At 42.0% G+C, this 19,105-nt stretch overlaps 1 protein-coding gene across 2 annotated transcripts in view; it reads right to left on the reverse strand.

Moving 5' to 3' along the window:
* TEK (TEK receptor tyrosine kinase) overlaps nucleotides 1–19,105 on the reverse strand; it is a 104,606-nt gene that overhangs the window by 10,385 nt on the left and 75,116 nt on the right. Inside the window, exons 12-19 of one of the 2 annotated variants that reach the window (XM_061425107.1) lie at nucleotides 18,086–18,220; nucleotides 13,265–13,552; nucleotides 10,994–11,293; nucleotides 8,378–8,532; nucleotides 6,560–6,770; nucleotides 3,904–4,014; nucleotides 1,635–1,825; nucleotides 980–1,093 (exon numbers count right to left, since the gene is read on the reverse strand). In XM_061425107.1, coding sequence (XP_061281091.1) covers nucleotides 980–1,093; nucleotides 1,635–1,825; nucleotides 3,904–4,014; nucleotides 6,560–6,770; nucleotides 8,378–8,532; nucleotides 10,994–11,293; nucleotides 13,265–13,552; nucleotides 18,086–18,220 — 1,505 coding nt within the window. The remainder of the gene's footprint in view (nucleotides 1–979; nucleotides 1,094–1,634; nucleotides 1,826–3,903; nucleotides 4,015–6,559; nucleotides 6,771–8,377; nucleotides 8,533–10,993; nucleotides 11,294–13,264; nucleotides 13,553–18,085; nucleotides 18,221–19,105) is intronic. The other variant, XM_061425108.1, reaches the window with a different exon arrangement.

Here is a 19,105-nt window from a genome sequence, read left to right on the forward strand (position 1 = left end):
CTACTTGGGAGGCTAGATATCATTAGGTGAAAGTGTATTTGATGGGGGCTTGAAGAATGAGCAAGCTATGGTTTTTCCTGTGGTCATATATGGATGTGAGAGTTGGACTATAAAGAAAGCTGAGCACCGAAAAACTGATGCTTTTGAACTGTGGTGTTGGAGAAGACTTTTGAGGGTCCCTTGGACTGCAAAGAGATACAACCAGTTCATCCTAAAGGAATCAGTCCTGAATATTCATTGGAAGGACTGATGCTGAAGCTGAAACTCCAATATTTTGGCCACCTGCTGCGAAGAACTGACTCATTTGAAAAGACCCTGATGCTGGGAAAGATTGAAGGCAGGAGGAGAAGGGGATGACAGAGGATGAGATGGTTGGATGGCATCACCAACTCAAGGAGTTGGTGACAGACAGGGAGGCCTGGTGTGCTTCCATCCATGGGGTTGCAAAGAGTCGGACATGACTGAGTGACTGAACTGACGAATGAGCAGAGAACATTCAGAAAAGAGGGAACTCTTATACGAGCATTTACAACTCATGAGTTTCTTTCTAGAGCATCCTTGTGACTTAGGAAACCTCGTTGATTCACTTCCTGAATGTTTTAGAAAGTAGGTTAAACGTCTTTTTCCCCTCATCCTATATTTGCTGTGTAAAAGGGGACTGTGGGAGCTCCCCAGAAGATGCTGAACGAGACCAGACTTGGGGGTCTGTGCTGGATACGGACCCCAGCCCCTCCAGCACGAGGCTTGCACGTTCAACAACTTCACCACGTGTGACAGAGCCTTCTTCACTGGTAAATACAGACCTTCCAGACAATTTAGGTATCAAAACTGAGAATGGACATTTGCTGGGCTGAGGCCTTATGAAATGGCAGAAATGGTCAGGGGCCTCCAGCAGCACAGAAGGATGGAATTCTAAGAGAAGCAACCTAAGGACAGGGAAGGGTGCCCCTGAAAGGGTCTCATCAACATCTGAACTTACCATCGTCTTTTTCACATATACTTCTTGACCTCGGGATAATCCAAAATCGGCTATCTTGGCTACATAGTTTTCACCAACTAAAATGTTCCTGGCAGCTAGGTCCCTGTGAATAAACTGAAATTAAAAAAAAAAAAAAGTCATATATTTTCAGCATCATATTTGCTTTTTCACTTCATTTTGTTTGCACAAAGAGCAGGAGCTTTGGGAAATCTAGAGGACAGTATGAAAAAGTGTTTTTAAAAAGCTACCAGAATCCAGTTTCCTTTAGTTCCTCTTCTAAATGCTCAGTGAGTGGATTCTGCCAAACGACCCACAGGTCTTTGGAGGAGCATTTCAGGAGGAAGCACCAGATCATGCAATATTCCAATGACCATGAAAGGCCTCTGCTTTGTGTGTTATATGGAGTTACTTGAAGCTAATACTAGTGAAAGCACCTCATCCAAATACATATGATGAGATTCACTAGATAAACACACCATTAGCATGGAACATGAACTTCTATATAAAGAGATAGAATATTAACAAACAGAATAAAATTAGGGAGAGTTTAAGAAGGAATTAAGGAAGAGAGGTGAACTGGGGAAAAAAAAATCTAAACTGATATCAGAGAAAATTTTGGAAGAAAGATGCTCAAAGCAAGGTTCCCAGAACAAACCTGTTTTTGGCTCAGGTAGTCCATACCCCGGGCCACATCTGCTGCAAAATGGAGAAGCTGCTGGGAGGACAGTGTGGAGGCAGTGCTGTTGGCGATGGCAAACGCGGGGTCCGTCTCTAGCACTCGGCTCTTTCGCAGGAAGTCCAGGAGGTTGCCATGGGGGGCGTACTCAATGGCCAGGTACAGGTAGCCTGTGGGGCAAGGGAGGAAGCATCAGTCTATCAGTAGCCCTAAACCCCGGTGAGATTTCTGAGATGTGCTTTGGTCCTCGGGGACTGCTTATAAAATTCCATTTTATCTTAAAATAACACATCTAGTGGTACCGATATGGGTAATGCTGGGGACAGGAGGAGAACAAGTGACATCATTCCTGCAAAAGGGGGCCATGCCTGCACTCGGGCTTCCCCTCTCCACTCCTACCGAACAGCAGGCTCCCTGAGCGCTTCACCCACTGGGGAACACGGGTAGAATGAAACCAAAGCATCTGCTCCAGATGACCGAGGAGAGCTAGTCCACAGCACCTTTTAGTTTTTATTCTGTATTGACTGAGAACCTAATATGAGCCAGACATGTTATTCCAGTATGAATCCAGCTTCTCCTGGGGTTATTTTTTTAAAACAAACAAATGATTAAATACCCAAAGCAGAAGGACCCGGACTAGGAAACTTTCTCTCTCTCCTGACTTCTGCTCCTTCCTAAAATCCAGACTAAGTCATTAGATTGTTGAGTGCATCACTGGTCAGCAAAATCTAGTGTCAGGGATTGCAATTTTGCTTACAGAAACCAGAAATGTCAACCTTTTAGGAAAAAAATAAAATTTTTCCTAGAGGAAAGTATGGTTCATTGTCTTAGTTTTATTCTAAATAGTTTCCTCCCTTTTCTTTTTTGAATGAGATGAAATCTGCTTTGATAACAATTATTCATCTTTGGAGCCAATGAAAGTATAGTGCTCTCTTTTACTATTTTTTAAAAGTGAATTATTTGGTATATACTTTTTATGTCAAATGAATTTAAACTTCAAAGATATCCTAAGAAAGTGAGGATTCTCAAAAAAGAAAAAAAAAAGCAAGCTTCTAGCACTGAATCCTGCTGTACTATAAGGAAAGATATACCTCAATTCTGGTATGAAGGTATTTTCTCACTTTACTGAACAATCAACCAACTATGTGACAATAGAGGAAACTTTTAAAAGACATATATTCTGTCACTCTAAGTTTTTTTTTTTTAAACATTCATTTACTGCTGTCCCATGCTGATTACTGTTCTCAGGAAATTGCTCAAAAATAAGTGTCATTACTTCATTATTTAACCTAAGAGACATTATCTGGCTTTTAGAATTACACCCTTATTGGATCACAGAATGATATATTGTTTGAAGTACCAGTATTTTTAGTTTAATAAATTGAGGAAAAGGAAGTAGTCTCTTTTCCATTGTTGGTATTTGTGCTGCAAAGTCAACAAGAGGTTGTAAAGTTTGCAAATAATTACCATGTGGAGCTTTTGCGTTGGAGTAAATTTTTCCATGAGAAATTAAGAGTAAGCATGGATTTAGAGCTGCAAACCCAGGTAGCATGCAGAGGTAAATCCATAGGTTTCTTATTACCTACTCATTCACAGCTAACTCCACACATTACAATAGGAAATACTCAATAAACATTTGAATTAATAATATAATTTGAACTTAAGGGTATGTGTGACATAGGATAGTTGTAAAGAAAGCTTCAATGTAATTGTACAGGGAATTGTTTTGGATAAAAACAAAGTACTATTAGATATAGGCTTATTATTATTTGTTTAACCTAAGTATCACCAGTCCTTTCCCATTACAGTAGATGATTGGCATTCACAGATTTAACATTTGGAGTATTGGTTACTTGGGTTTGGAGGGAGAATGAAAAGTCAACTAAGAAGAACCAACATACTTCACTTTTCCTGGTACAGAGTGCAGCCTTCATCCACCTAGTAGTGACTGAGAAAATCTCTGGATTAGCAAAGATGGGAGCATGTAGGAGCTGTGGGTATCTTTGGGCATTACTAATTGAACTGTATCAGAAGCCAAAAGACTCACCCTTGGGACCCACCTTCAAAAACATTCCACATCTCAGCACAGTCTATTCATGGGGCCAGACATTCAGACTGAAATTGCAACTTAAAAAGTAGGTAGCAATCTTAGATGACTTATCTTTCCTAACTTCAATATGGAATGTGCCTGATTTTCTTTCTTATTTTAAAAAAATCTGGCAGGAGAAACAGGAAAAGAGCATCTTACCACGATGTTCACACGCTCCCAAGAGATTGATGATGTTTGGGTGGTGTCCAAGTTTACAAAGAACCTCCAGTTCCCCAGCAAAGTCCCTGTGGTCATCTTTGGAAGCGTATTCTGGGAAGAAAGTCAAGAGTTGTGACCCCTTTCTGTGATGCCTCATCAGAAACAACTGTACCCCCTGATCCCCATCACCTTCAAGTACACTTAGCTGTCATTGGGTCTGGAAAACGTTAGCGAAATCAAAGAGGTGGCTCTATCACAGGGGCTTGGCTGTCCACATTTTGGGCCAATGCTTCTTGTGGTTGGGGGCTGTCCTGTGGCAAGGAGGATGTTTAGCTGCCCCCCTGACCTGACCCACTAGTTACCAGGAGCCCAACCAAAAATGTACCCAGATCACCAAGTGTCCCCCCTGGAAACCAAATCACCTCTGTTTGAGAACCACTGCTGAAGCCCTCAGATATCCAGAGAAATGGTCTGGTTGAGATGGAGCTGTGTCCATTCTCAGACCCTGGCTTTCCAGAGACAAATACGCCAAGGAATAACACCAAAATTCTAGTGAAACATTGCCAGTAGTGAACACATCTTACTTTATTATAATAATTTTACTTTGCTTTTTACATAAACCAGAATAGAATACTGTGCTCAGTTGTGTTCAACTCTTTGCGACGCCATGGACTATAACCCACCAGGCTTCTGTGTCCATGGGATTTTCCAGGCAAGAATACTGGAGTGGGTTGCCATTTCCTTCTCCAGGGGATCTTGCTGATGAAGGGATCAAACCTAGGTCTCCTGCATTTCAGGTGGATTCTTTACCAACTGAGTCACTAGGGAAGCCCACATAAGCCAGACTTGCTGAAAAAATTTAAATTTCAATGACACTTTTAAAGAAGTTGCTTCGTAGTCAGGAAACAGTTGCGTTTCTTTCTGTTCCTGTCATTCTGTCTCTCCATAAGCACTTTGATCAGAGGCAGAATCACCAGTCAGGCTGAAGAGAAAACTCTTTGGCTGATGTGCAACTGGTTGGTCAGCCTTGAGTTGGTGACAGTATGCTATGATTGCTTTTTGAAGAAATAACATTGGGGGAAAGAGTGATAGAGAGCTGGTAGCCATATGCATGCCTGACCATGCTTGAAAATTATGGGAAGGTTTCATATGGGCTAAGGGGACCCATGAGGCTGACAAGTAACAATTCCAAGTCTAGTACCCTGTTTATACCACAGGAGCCTAAGGGTCAATGCCTCAGGAACATTTTAGAAGCAAAGCTCCTTGTAATAGGTTGTTGGTTCACATCAGTAAGTGCCCTCTTAGCATACATGACTTTTCCTGCAAAACTTTCTGCCCTGGTGCCCTGTTAAGTTATTCTAGCTCTTTACATGGACATGAGATGGACAATCAGCTCAGGTCAGATCCCAATCAGCATTAAAAACTGATGCTACAAAGTTCTACACCCTCTCCTCTCACCGTTTTTACTGCTTCCTAAAACTCCTGTGACTAAAGTTGGAAAAGGAAAAGGAATTTCTGGATTCTAGTAGGGTTTGTCTGGGTGTGTGTCTGTGTGTGTGTTTTGAAACATTACTGTCTCTGAGCATAAATAATACTGTGTTTATTTTGTTTTGTTCATTTCCTGACATGTGTTTTCTAGCAATGCAGAAAGCAGTGATGGCTTAATAAGATTTAGGGTTAATTGTCATCTTAGGCTTAATGTTGCAGTCAAGAAGAAGGAAAACCCATCAGCAGCCTTAGCAAGTCCTTATTATGGAGCTGCCCAATAAAAGCGGCAATTATATTGCTGGCTCTAATACATCACTTGCCAAGCCTGTGTGCTGTAAAAACAACAGTGCAGCTTCAGAATCAAGTTATCTGTAAACTGCCATTTCACACGCAACAGAAGACAGCTAGTACTGCCAGGGGACACGTCAATCTGCTTTCTCGGAAGATCTTATTCAATGAGGGCGCCCTAAGCAGTCTTGAACACAACTGGAAAAGATCTAGTTTTGTGACTATAGATCAATGGTTTCTAAGCCTGAGTGTATAGAAGAGCCCCTGAGCAAGTTTAGGGACCCCAATTTTTCCCTGCATCACCCCCAGAAATTTGAATAGATTAGAACCGCAAGGAGGAAAAACTCAAGTAGATGCATTTCTAACTATTTCCAGGAAAGCTGATGTAGATAATGCACGAAGATAGTGATTTGCCAAGCATGGTCTCCAAATTCTGAGACTCAGCATCCCATGGGAACTAATTAGAAATGCAAGCCCTCTGGCCCTGGGCCAGATTTGCTTAATCAGAAACCATAGGGTGGAGCTGAAGAGTCTGTTTTTTAACAAGTCTCCCAGGCGATTTGGACGCGTGATCAATGCTGAGAACCACTGCATTAAGAGAAACTGTAACGCTTCTTGAAAGTCAGCAGGGTGTGGCAGAGAGTCTGTGTTCTCACATCCCAGTGAATCCAGACAGTGGCGTCTAAACAGCTCATGCCTTCAAGTTTACATCCTGACCCTCAAAGGAAATATCACCTTCAGCTGCACAGGACAGCTCCATCTAACATCATGCCAATGTTTTGTTTAAAAGAATATGAGACCTTAGAGGAAAGATTCAACAGGAAGTCAAACTGTCCCCCCACCCTAGTAAAATGCTGACTTGATGGGGGCATGCACTGACCTTTCATCCTCTTGATGGCAGCGTCCATCCGTAACCCATCCTTCTTGATGCGAGCCTTAAGAACCTGGCCAAAATTACCCTCCCCAATCACATCTTGAAATTTGATGTCATTCCAGTCAAGCACTGGATAAATGGTAGGATCTGGGTTGTTTTTGGCCTTCCTGTTCAGGGCAAGAGTTCCTGAGTTGAACTGCACAGCTGGTTCTTCCCTCTACAAAAATAATGGTTTTGTGTCAGGATTTTTCATAATTTTTAAGGTATATAATACCTTCTGGTTTGTACCCACACTAGGTGAAAAAAAGAAACAGTATACCCAATTCTAGAATGAAGATGGAAATAGGGTTCATCTAATAGGTATCCCATGGACGGAGGAGCCTGGTAGGCTGCAGTCCATGGGGTCGCTAAGAGTTGGGCACGACTGAGAGACTTCACTTTCACTTTTCACTTTCATGCATTGGAGAAGGAAATGGCAACCCACTCCAGTGTTCTTGCCTGGAGAATCCCAGGGACGGGGCAGCCTGGTGGGCTGCCGTCTATGGGGTCATGCAGAGTCGGACACGACTGAGGTGACTTAGCAGCAGCAGCAATAGGCCCACTTGGATGAAGTGGCAGCCAAAAGAGCTGCATGCCTATGATCCTAGGCCTCAGTGGGAAAGCATGCTACAATCGATTAGTTATGCCTGCAGGGATGAGGGAGGGGAGGATAATAGCATGTATGTCACAACACACACTTGAGTTACTCACACTTGAGGGTCTACCCTGCTGTGAAATGAGCAGCTATTCAGTTCTGGTTTGGTAAAGAACTCAGAGATCTATTTGGAGAAGTCACAGGACATGCCTCTGTGAGAGCTTTTTTCCTAGCTTCATCTTGGTCTCCTTGGCTCTTACTCACTCTCTCCCACTTGTCTTAAAGCTCAGAATCTCTCAAGCCCAAGATAGTGTCTCCTTTTCTCCTGAGTTTCAGTGACTGCTGGCAGTATCAGGACAAAGCATCCGTACCATGATGAGCTCCAGCACTGTCTAACCCCCCGCTGGACCTTCCTCTCTAGTGACAGCCTGAAGGGCATCTCAGGGACTCGTATCAGGAAGATTTACCTCATTTGGAATACGTAACTGTATTCAGTGCTTCATATATAGAATCAGTAAAGTTGGGTACAGATTAATTTTACAGAGCTCGAAATCACAGAGAAATGTTCAGGCTATACTATCTCAAGGATTCAAACGGGGTGCCTGTCAGTAAAGTACGACTTTGTAAACCCTTGCAACTGGTCAAAATTACTAAATGAAAGAAAAAAGTAGGCCGAGTGCCATGAACTCTGACTGCAGACTGAAGGGTACACAGGGATGGTGATCCACATGTAGATATAATTCATATATATATGGGAGATACTATTAGAAGTACAAAATGGAAACTGGAAATTAAAAAAAAAGTGAAGAAAACTGATCTAGTATCAACATTCATGACTTATCACTCTGAGGTACGGTTCCCCTCATGCCCTTCAACTGACAATAATGGTCAGTTGTTTATATTGCAAGATTACTCTCACTGGTGACTTATCACTAGGATGACTCTATTCTCTTTTTGATGGGGCAGTAATCCTGCTTTAGGCTTAGTTTTCTGCTTAATTATTAAGAGTAACCTTTTCACTCTCAGAATTGTTCTGAATTGGACAAGAACTTATATAGTCATGCTAGTTATCTCCCATTTCATAATGGAAGACAAAGAAAAGATGAAACTTGCCTAAGGGAAATACTTCCTTTACAAGTAAATTTTCTGACCCATATCTTTAAAATACTGCTTGGAAGATGAGACACTACCACATTTTGGAAGGCTTGGGCCATTCTCCTTTGGACGTTTGCCCTCTTCAGCTGCAGCATGATCAGAAAGGCCAACAGCACCGTCAGGCAGGTCATTCCCGCTGAGCCGAGGATGGCGATGAGCAGCATCTTCCTGCCTCCGAGGTCTGCTGGTGCTGAGCAGAAGGCAGGAGAAGCAGCAGGTTAGTCTAGATGGGGAGATAGGCCACGACCATTTGCAGAAGTCACAGTGTAATGTGAACATCATGGCAGCCTGAGTCCTGCCACCTAATTGCTAGGTGACCTAGTGCTACTCCGTTATTGTCTGGAACTCACTGGAGGCAAGTCTGACTCACAGGCTGTTAAAAGTTCAAAGGAATGTGCAAAAGGGCTTTTTACAAGTCAACATGCTAATCACCAAAGCTGCTAAGTGCCAAAGAATTGATGCTTTTGAACTGTGGTGTTGGAGAAGACTCTTGAGAGTCCCTTGGACTGCAAGGAGATCCAACCTGTCGATCCTAAAGGAAATCAGTCCTGAATATTCATTGGAAGGACTGATGCTGAAGCTGAAACTCCAATACTTTGGCCACCAGATGTGAAGAATTGACTCATTGGAAAAGACCCTGATGCTGGGAAAGATTGAGGAGGAGAAGAGGATGACAGAGGATGAGATGGTTGGATGGCATCACCGACTTGCTGGATGTGAGTTTGACCAAGCTCCAGGAGTTGGTGATGGACAGGGAGCCCTGGCGTGTTGCAGTCCACAGAGTCACAAAGAGTTGGACACAACTGAGTGACTGAACTGAACTGATGCTAATCAATAATTGTTGCCCTTTGTTCAACTTTCACTTCCAAGTACAGGCCCAAGCAGATGAATATTATCTCATAATAGTGAGACTGACTAACTATATCTATCACTTTGGGAAAGTAACTAAACTTCCCTGAACAATAATTTCCCCACCTAGAAAATCTTGCAAGCTCTATGACGCTAAGAGCACAGACTCTGTAAGATATTTTGATTTGGGTTTTTCTTTGGGTTCTTTTAAAGAGCTGAAAACAACCTGAGGATACCAATGGGAGAAGCAAAGAAGGAAGGAAAGAATAGAGAAAAGAGAAAAACTATTGAATTTAGGGCTCAGGTCAAAATGGACTATTAAAGACTATGGTTTAACTCTTCCACTTCTTTCCCTTGCTTAAATTAAAATACAATTAAATTCAATGTATTTTTATGAAAAGCAGCATGTACAGCATGATCTCATCCAACAATTATTCTTTTGATTAGCTATCTTTCCCACTATCTCCACACATGTGTGCATAAAGAGATGTCTGAAATGGGATGGTGAGGGGTTTTTGGTTTTGTTACATCTTGTTTTTAAATTTTTCTCTTTGTATTTTATTTGTAGCTTGGATTTAGGGCCTGCATGTGTTCTATGAAAACACAAGTAATTATAGAAATGATGCATTTAGTAAGATTGTCATCTGAAAACTACGATTCTCTGTAATTTACAGACTCAACATTCCTTGGATATTTCAAACATATTCCAAAGAATCAGCAATGAAAACAGAGCTTGTTGAATTTTATTTCTTAAGCCCTAGGTAGCCCTCAAAAGAACCAAGAAGTTTTTAGTGCTATGATACTCTCTGTAAAAATAGGCTGGTCTGAATTATAAATTTGCAAAAATCACCAATTCCTTCTCAAGTCCCTCTAGCTACATTCCCTTGAACAAGCTGTACAGTGCAGAGGGTGAGGACATGCAATTTCAGACTAACCTCAAAGGGAAGTCTCCCAGAAGCTTCAACCCTTCCCACCTGTGGTGTCCTTGTTCACTAATTACATTCAACAGGTTTTACCAGCCACAAACACTGGAGAGGATTAAGAGGTACAGCCTTCCAGTTATGAAATAAAGAAGCCATAGGGATATAATATACAGCATATAGAATATGGCTAATAATACTGTAATAACTTTGTTTGGAGACAGATAATTACTAGCCTTGCTGTGGTGATCATTCATAATATATGCAAATGTCAAATCACTACATAGTGCCCTCAAAACTAACATAATATTGCACATCAACTGTATTTCAATTTAAAAAAAGCACAAACACTGGCCTCCTGTGCTTGGCACTGAAGGATCTCTGTCTCAAAGAGCTTATTCTCTCTGAGGTAGGGGTTAGTGATGGACATAGAGCCATCCTAACCTGGATCTAAAAAGTAAAAGACAAGTCAGAATAGCATAGCATCACCCAAGTTAAAAGAAGAGTTCATTTTGAGAAAGAATGGAGTATGGTTCCTGGAGCCTCCCACTGAACCACTGCACAGGCCTTCCTCCACTAAGCTGGGTCCTTAGTCTTCTTTTTCCACAGAATCACATTCAGATTCCTCAGACCCTCAACTGCTAGATGGGGACTGCTGATGGGCTAAGTTCCTTTAAGGCTTAATAATAGAAAATGGATCAACAGGGTATCCCTCCAAGGCGCATTTTCATCTTAAGGACCTCTTTAGAGATGGTGATGCCTATTAAGGACAAGCCTATTGTATCACAAGATGTGAATATGGAGTAAATATCTTAAAACAGTGGGGCTTTTCTGGTACTCCCCAGAAATAATAATATGCAAATACCTGTCTACTCTACCAACCTTGAGATTCAGAAAGAGTCGTCAGTTCATGAGAAGAAGTTGGATTGCTTGAGCCTATATTGTTCTCTGCAAAGATGTCCACCTGGTAAACTGTTTGGGGCTCAAGGCCCTTGAGCTGATACTGGGTGATGGTGGCATTCTTGATCTTCACATCAATGTGCTGGTCTTCATTCTTGCCCTGAACCTTGTAACGGATGATAATAGCAGAAATAGAATAGCCATCCAGGATTGTCCAAGAGATCACAGCCGAAGAGTCTGTGATGTTGAAAATCTTGATGTTTTCTGGTTGAGGAGGGACAACTAGAAATTAAAAAAACAAAAACATATTTTTCTTACGATGCATTACCATCTCTTTGACTATTATGCTTTTAAGAGAGAATGAATGTCAGCCCATAAACCATGAATGGCTACTCAATGTTATCTCTGATGGTAACTCCAGTCAGTTTGTGGTGGACTCAACACAGACTTGACAACATGGCCACATATGGGAAACTGGCAACACACAAATCACATATTTGCCATCCTTACACTGAATTAAGACCCTGGAAATTGTTACTCCACAAACTGCTATTTTACTCTTCTTGATGCTGAGGAAAACAAAGATTATGAGAGCTGACATTTACATAGGCCCTTTCGTATTGTAACTCATTGACTCCACATAACAATCTTACTGTTAGTATTGAGGCCTGGAGACAATAAGTGATTTGGCCATGGTCACACAGCTTTTAAGAAATAGATTCAAGTAGAAGAAATAAGGATTCCTATTAGTTTGCAGTTAGCCACCAGCCCATAGGAACTATCCTTGTTAAGCACTTGTTAGAAAATATGTTAAGCACTTAGTAGACATATACCAAAAGCAAGATGAAGCGTATGCATGCATCTGCACACTTACAGGTACACTTAATGTATTAAAATTATACAATATTGAATGGAAAGATATATAACAAACATAATCTTGGTTTAACAAACAGAATTTTGGTTGTCTCTGGGGAGACAGGGAGAGAATTAGAGTAGGGATGATGATCAAAGAGGATTTTGATATATCTGTATTGTGGAATTACTTTCACAAAAAAGGCTGAAAGCAAAGATGGCAAGATGTTAACAGTTGTTAATTCTGGGTTGTAGAAATGTAGATTTTTATGTATTATTCTCTGTACTGGCCTATAACTTCTGTCACAGAACTTTTTTAAAGATGAAGAAGACATGCCTAAACACTGACAAAATGGTTGAGACTTCCACATTTTATTGATACAAGAAGAGACTGGTTGGAGAAACCCAGAGCCAGTTTGTACACCTGTTACTGGGGAAGTGGAGGCTCAGCTACAGAAGAGAAACTCAGACTCTGGCAGTTGACAAGAGACCACAGGATCCCAGTGTTAGTGATAGTTGGTGTGACCCAGAAACACCTGGTCTTTCCAAGGACTCTGAAATGCACAGACAGTTCTATGGCAGGGAATCAAATAGAACTTTCTGGTTCCTGATGAAAAAGCTTTCAAGACTACAAAGGAACCCTAGAAGTTCCAACTAATTTTTAATGGACAATCTGAATTGAGAAGAGCCCGAAGAGCAGTTTGAAAGAAAAGTTGTTTTATTGCTCTCAAATATATACCGTAATGCTAAGGATTATCTGTTTTGCAGATTTTCAAGCAAAGTTCCCTGGCTTTTAAGATTAGGAGACATCTATCGGTAATGAATCACCATCTGCTTAATAAATAACTCCACTGAAAGGAAAGGTAGGGATCCCTAGTGGTCCAGAGGTTAAGAATCCTCATGCCAGTGCAGGGGACACGGGTTCAGTCGCTGGTCTGGGAAGATGCCACATGCCGTGGAGCAACTAGGCCTGTGTGCCACAACTACCGAAGCTGGCGAGCCATGAGAGACCCCGCTCTGCAACGAGAAGCCATCACAATGAGAAGCCCACACCCCGCAGCTAGAGGGTAGCCCCTGCTCAATGAAACTAGAGAAAGCCTGTGCATAGCCACGAAGACCCAGGAGAGCTGAAAATAAACAAACTTTTTTAAAAACAGGAAAGGTAAATCGTAGGACAGGTCTGCCTGAATTATTGTTAGTCCAAACATATGGAGCATCCATATATATTGCGGGTCACTAAAATGATTTGAGGTGTTGGGTGGAGGGCACTCACTGGCCTCCACTTACAACTACCTACCTGTCATGGTTTCTAAGAAGCAGACTTGAAGTGATGGGAGCTAAATCTAAGTGGCGGCCACCAAGCATCATTCAGGCAAGGCTGGGGCAGCATAAGTTACTTACTGTCGCTAAGGGTCCAAGCGATGAGATCTTCGCTCCATTCCCCCTGGGCCTTGGTGTTGACTCTGGCTCGGACTATGTACTGCTCCCTGGGGTGTAAGTTGTTAAGCAGCACTGAAGTCAAGTTGCCTGGCACTTTAATATTCTGCTGATCACTATTCATTTGCACAGATCTCCTCTCGACTTCAACATAAAAGTCATCTTCTGAGCTTGGGAATATTGGTTGCCAGGTCAAATTTAGAGTGGTCTGACTTTTTGGTAGGAGACTGAGACCTCTTGGAGGAGGAAGACCTAGGAGAAACCAGAAGGATCATCGTTTTTATATGAAGTGAAGCTAACAACAGCCCCAAAGGACAACCTTGGCTTCTAGAATAATATACAAGCTAGCAAAGAAACAGCCGCCGCCGCTGCTGCTGCTGCTAAGTCGCTTCAGTCGTGTCCGACTCTGTGCGACCCCATAGACGGCAGCCCACCAGGCTCCCCCGTCCCTGGGATTCTCCAGGCAAGAACACTGGAGCGGGTTGCCGTTTCCTTCTCCAATGCATATAAGTGAAAAGGGAAAGTGAAGTCGCTCAGTCGTGTCCGACTCCTAGCAACCCCATGGACTGCAGCCCACCAGGCCCCTCCATCCAGGGGATTTTCCAGGCAAGAGTACTGGAGTGGGGTGCCATTGCCTTCTCCAGAAACAGCCACTAGCAGCCATGAAATACTTTTTACCCCTACCAAAATAGCAAAGCTTTAAAACATTAGTGTGTAGTTTGAGTAACTGTAAGACAAAAATACAACCCCTCTGAAGGACAACTTGGGAATATTTTTCAAGAGCCTTAGAAATGATCATATACTTTGTATAATCTGACTACCAGGGATTTATCCTGAAGAAATAACTCAAAGGAAGCAAAAAGGCTAGGGACATGAAGATGTCCTTTACAACATTATTTATAATAACAAACAATCATAAGAAACCTAAGTGCTCAAAGTAGGGAAATGCTTTAATAAATTATGATATAGCCATCCAAGGGATTAAAGGATTATTGTGAAAAGTACAGAAGCCCCTCCAAAACTTGTAACACATGAGAAGTATTCTAATTTCCACTCGGAAAAAGTTATGTCTACCATTGGTGAAAGAGGAAGGAAACTAAAAAAATTGGAAACACTGGATTTGCCAAGGTTGTGGGGTTGCAGGTGAGCATTCAGTGTTTCTGTTCCCATTTTGAACAGTATGTTTTAAAGCAATTTCAGGGTTACATCCCCTTAGCAGGGACAATTTCACATATGACAACACAGTGATGGCAGGGCCAGGCTCTGATCACATCAAGGTTTGGCTCTGACCACAGGCTGTGTGGCCATAATTACCCCCGAGAACCTGAGCCACCAGAGAGGTAACTGAATGGAAACAACATGAGTTGTGAAATCAAAGAGGCAGAAGCATACCCCTTTAGTTCTGTGACCTTAGGAAAATTTATGTAGCATGAAATAAAAACATTCGCCTTCCAGATTCAGGAGGAGAAATGAGATAATGGAGATGAAAATGCTTGGAAGGTATTTGGGTTCCATCAACATTTTCTCCCTCCCTTCCTATCTTATCTTGTGTCAATGGACAGAGAAGGAATCTGCAAGTTTTCAACTAGTAACAGCACACTGATATTTTAAACTCCAGATATACAGTATTTTCAAAACATAGAATAGGAGATCCTCTCCTCATGCATTTTCAGTGGGGACATTACTGCTCCTAACGGGGCAAAAATTGGTCCACGGGGTATGAGAAAATTTTAGATAATTACAATGGTTTACGAAGGACCACAATATATAAACAGATTTATGGTATTAAAATTCATGGCAGAAGAGACATTAAAACAAAACAGAGATGGTGTCTTAAGGACAAAACTGTCTAAGAAGCTCTTTAGAGGGTTATAATTTAAAAAATAATAATACAAAGAGGTGGAAACAAACGAATGTATATATAACAATCACTTTGCTGTACACCTGAACACAACACTGTAAATCAACTATACTCCAATAAAATGAAAAAATAAAAATAAAAAATAAAGTAAGAAGGCTGCGAAACTTGGTTAGAGGTGACAGAAGTGTCGATTTCCACTCCTCAGGAGAGGGACTCTCGCTAACAGCTTTGACCACCCATGGACGAGGGAGAACCAGCAATCAGGTCTGCCACCTGCTTGGCACCATGCTGCAGGTCTCGTTGGTCTTTTCTCCATAGCCTTTGCAAATTGCGAGAGGTGACGTCACCTCCTTTTGCTCTTCTCTAAAGTTCCAAAATAAGCCACCTGGAACGGTCAGGCAGGCTTATAACGACACAACAGAGGGAAAGAGGGCTGATGGTCTACAGCAAACCTGCAAACCTTCTAAGCCTGTGCCGTGTACAGGGGAGCAGCCCCATAAACGGTCATTTTGTCTTTCCCCTCCCTTTGAGAGCACGGCTTACCCTTCACCCCTCCCTACCTGCCCTCTTTCTGCCGTGTGTTCAGAGTGTGTCCTGTCCCCTCCCCTCCTGGCCTTCCCGGCCTTTGCCACTCAGTCAACACACTTATACAAAGTGCAACTGCCAAATGAATTTAAAAACAAACATCAGCAAAATTCAAATGATGGGAAAAGATGAACCTTTAAGAATTCCCTTCCCACCCACCCCTGAGAACTACTTTGAAATATTCCAAGAGCCCTCTGAATACATCCTGGCTGGAACATATTCTGAGAGCTGAAGACAGCACACTGTGGGGCTGTTAAGTGTTTTATGTTCTGTTCCATAAATACTTTCCATCTGAGTCAGATTATGCCCTTCCCCTTTTGATTCATCAGCACTGGCCTAGGACAGAATAAGTTACAACCATCAACCAAAAAAGATACCATCTCTGTTTTGTTTTAATGTCTCTTCTTTGTAGCAGCAACCTGATGACATTTCAGGGGCCCCTAGCATCATAGTCATGGAGGTTCCTTTTATCCTCTAAGTCATATGTAGTTTCCAGGGTTATTTTCTTTTTAAGATCTTATTTTTTTTTAATGTGGGCCGTTTTTAAAGTCTTTATTGAATTTGTTATAATCTTGCTTCTGTTTTATGTTTTGGTTTCTTGACTACAAGGCAAGTGGGATCTTACCTCCCTGACCAGAGATGGAACACACAGCCCTGCATTGGAAGGCAAAGTCTCAAGCACTGGACTGCCAGGGAAGTCCTTGCCAGTGTTACTTTTGGTGTTACTACCTGGTGGGTTCCCAGGAAGCCATTTCTTACTTGTACAATGCTTCTACAAGCATCAGAGTAGCTCCCGAGTTTCATTTGGTTCATTAAGGATGCTGCTGGTCAGATGAACACTGGGAGGGAGATGTGGAAGGAAGAGTGTGTGAGGAACGCACAGCCTTTGCAGAAGAGCTGGACGTTTCTCCTAGTTTCTCACTAAAGCATCTGATAGCCTTCTGCCTTTAGTAAATGGACAAAAACTAGGAAAACTCATCAATCGGGGAAGGATTTGGTGTCTTTGGGCTCCAGGTTAAAAAATAGTAATAATAACTGGAGAAACAGAAAGGGATCAAGTCTGAAGATCTAGTATGATGATGAGGAATCTGATACATCACCATAGCCAAGTTATTAACCACTCTGGGACTCTACTTTTCAATCTATAAAATGGGAAAGATGACAATTCTAAGAATTAAATAAATGTGAACCTGAAACTGTAAAGCACTGACCAAGAGATAGTAACAGAATGCTTATACACAAGGCACACTGCAACACTAAGAGAACTTTAAAAGGACTCACTCAGACATTTCAGAGGAGGGGACCTGGGTAGCAGAAAGCTGGAGTTCAGGTTAGCATCAAGGAAATTTCACAAATTCAAAGGCTCCTCAGTGTACACAATAGAAGACTGATAGCTATTGACTGATATTGATCCATCAAGAAATAGTGCTACACTTGGAATGTGTAAACTTAAGACCAGAGCATCATACATCACTGGGGAACTTATTAGAAATGCAGATTCTTGAGCCCTGTTCCCACTCCAAACCTTCTGAATCTGAGACCCTGGAGGCGAGGCCCAGAAATTTATTTTAATAAGCCGGGCAGATGATTCTGATGGAAAATACTGTTTGAGAACCACTGATTTAGAAACATAGAGGTAGAGACTTCCCTGGCAGTCCAGTGGTTAAGACTCTGCACTTCCACTGCAGGAGGCATGGGTTCGATCCCTAGTCCAGGAAGTAAGGGGATCTAAGACCCTGCATGCCATGCCATGAGAGAAACAGGGTGGTGTATATCATATGGCTCAAGGAGATAAAGGAAATAGGATGGGGAAATGGAGGGATAGAGCATAGGACTGCCGTTCTTTAGGTAAAAGCCTTTCAATCTATTCGATATTTTTACCATGTGCGTGAATGACTTTGAAAAGCTAGAAATTACTTTATATTTCTGGAGTATGTATGCAGCAAGAGCCTGGCCTGGGCCCTTAGGATGGAAACAGGAAGCTGGTGGAAAAACTCAGGAGCCAAGACTGAGCACAGTTGCTACAAAGTAAATCCCAAGTCCTCAGGGATGTCCCTGCCTTCCTGAAGGCTCATCTGCTTCCTTCTCTGTCCCCGTGGATCACTCCAGCCCCCTTCCCCAGGGAGACAGACCAGGAGAGCAGCCCAAATAAAGGGCTGGCTTGACTCCAAGTCTCTAGTCTTCCTGTCACTTTCCCACCCATTCAAAAGCAAACCCCTTCCACCACCCTTCCCACCCACCCGCTCACCTACCACCACCCTTCCTGGTCTTCCTTCCTCTTTCCCCTTCCTCCCCCACCCACCCAGCTCCTGAATAAATGCCTGTTTGCTTCAGCTGACCGATGGAAGCTGTTGTGAATCTCCTCACAGGGCCAGGATGGCCTTCTCCGCCCTCTCCACGCCGGACCAGCTGCACGCAGAGCTCGTATTCCGTCCGAGGCTCCAAATAGTTGAGGGTAACAATCTCATTTGTCACTGAGAAGAGGGAAAGTCCAGGAAACTTAAGTTGGCAATCTTTTACATTCTTCAAACTGGAATGCTGTTATTGTGATGGGAACTAATGCTTGGTTTTTAAAAATACAATGTCTGGGTAGAACAGAGGGGAGATTCCATCTTCAGGGTCTCAGTGTTCCTACTATAAAGAAAACAAGGCTTTTTCATGTAAGTATCTCTGTGCCATTCATACATTTCTGCTCTAGTGTTTCTGTATTTTCATTTGTAGAGTAAAATCAGGCACATCTTCAACTATAGGGAATACCAATCAGATTTAGGGGGAAAAACTCAATTAGAATAATAGAAAATAACTGCCTTCAAATGCAAACAGTGATTTCAATCAAGCTATCAAGAGAAAAGACTCTTTGAGGGTTTGCTTACACTAATCAGACAACAAATTTGTAATAGTCATGTCATAATAAATAAAGGGTTCTGAAGTATTTGAAAATACCTCCCAGAAACAAATGACATATGCTTCTTTTCTTCTGAGCTATTTGCATGAGTATTGCAAAGGTAGATTTTTGCCTTACACATGATAAAGTCAGTAAGGAAAAATACTGGACTGTGTTCAAGGGTTTTTAGAAAACCTCTTTGTGGATGTCCATAAAGAGACAATGCATTATCAATATCCTTTTTTTTTTAAGCTGCTTTTTCAAAAGACCTAGCCATTGTCAATAGAAACAACAATCCAGCAAATTAGACTTATGCTCCTGGGATTCTGAATTTTGGATGAGTGTTCAAAAGAATGTGAAGAGCTCCGTAATACCACCATGATTTTATTCAACGTACTCAGGTCAGCTAGTGTTTTTAAGCCCCAAACCTTCGTTTTCTTTTTTGGTAACTTCCTTGATTATATGCGCTTAGTCG

Source organism: Bos javanicus, chromosome 8 (genome assembly GCF_032452875.1).
Source record: "Bos javanicus breed banteng chromosome 8, ARS-OSU_banteng_1.0, whole genome shotgun sequence".
Taxonomy (NCBI): Eukaryota; Metazoa; Chordata; class Mammalia; order Artiodactyla; family Bovidae; genus Bos; species Bos javanicus.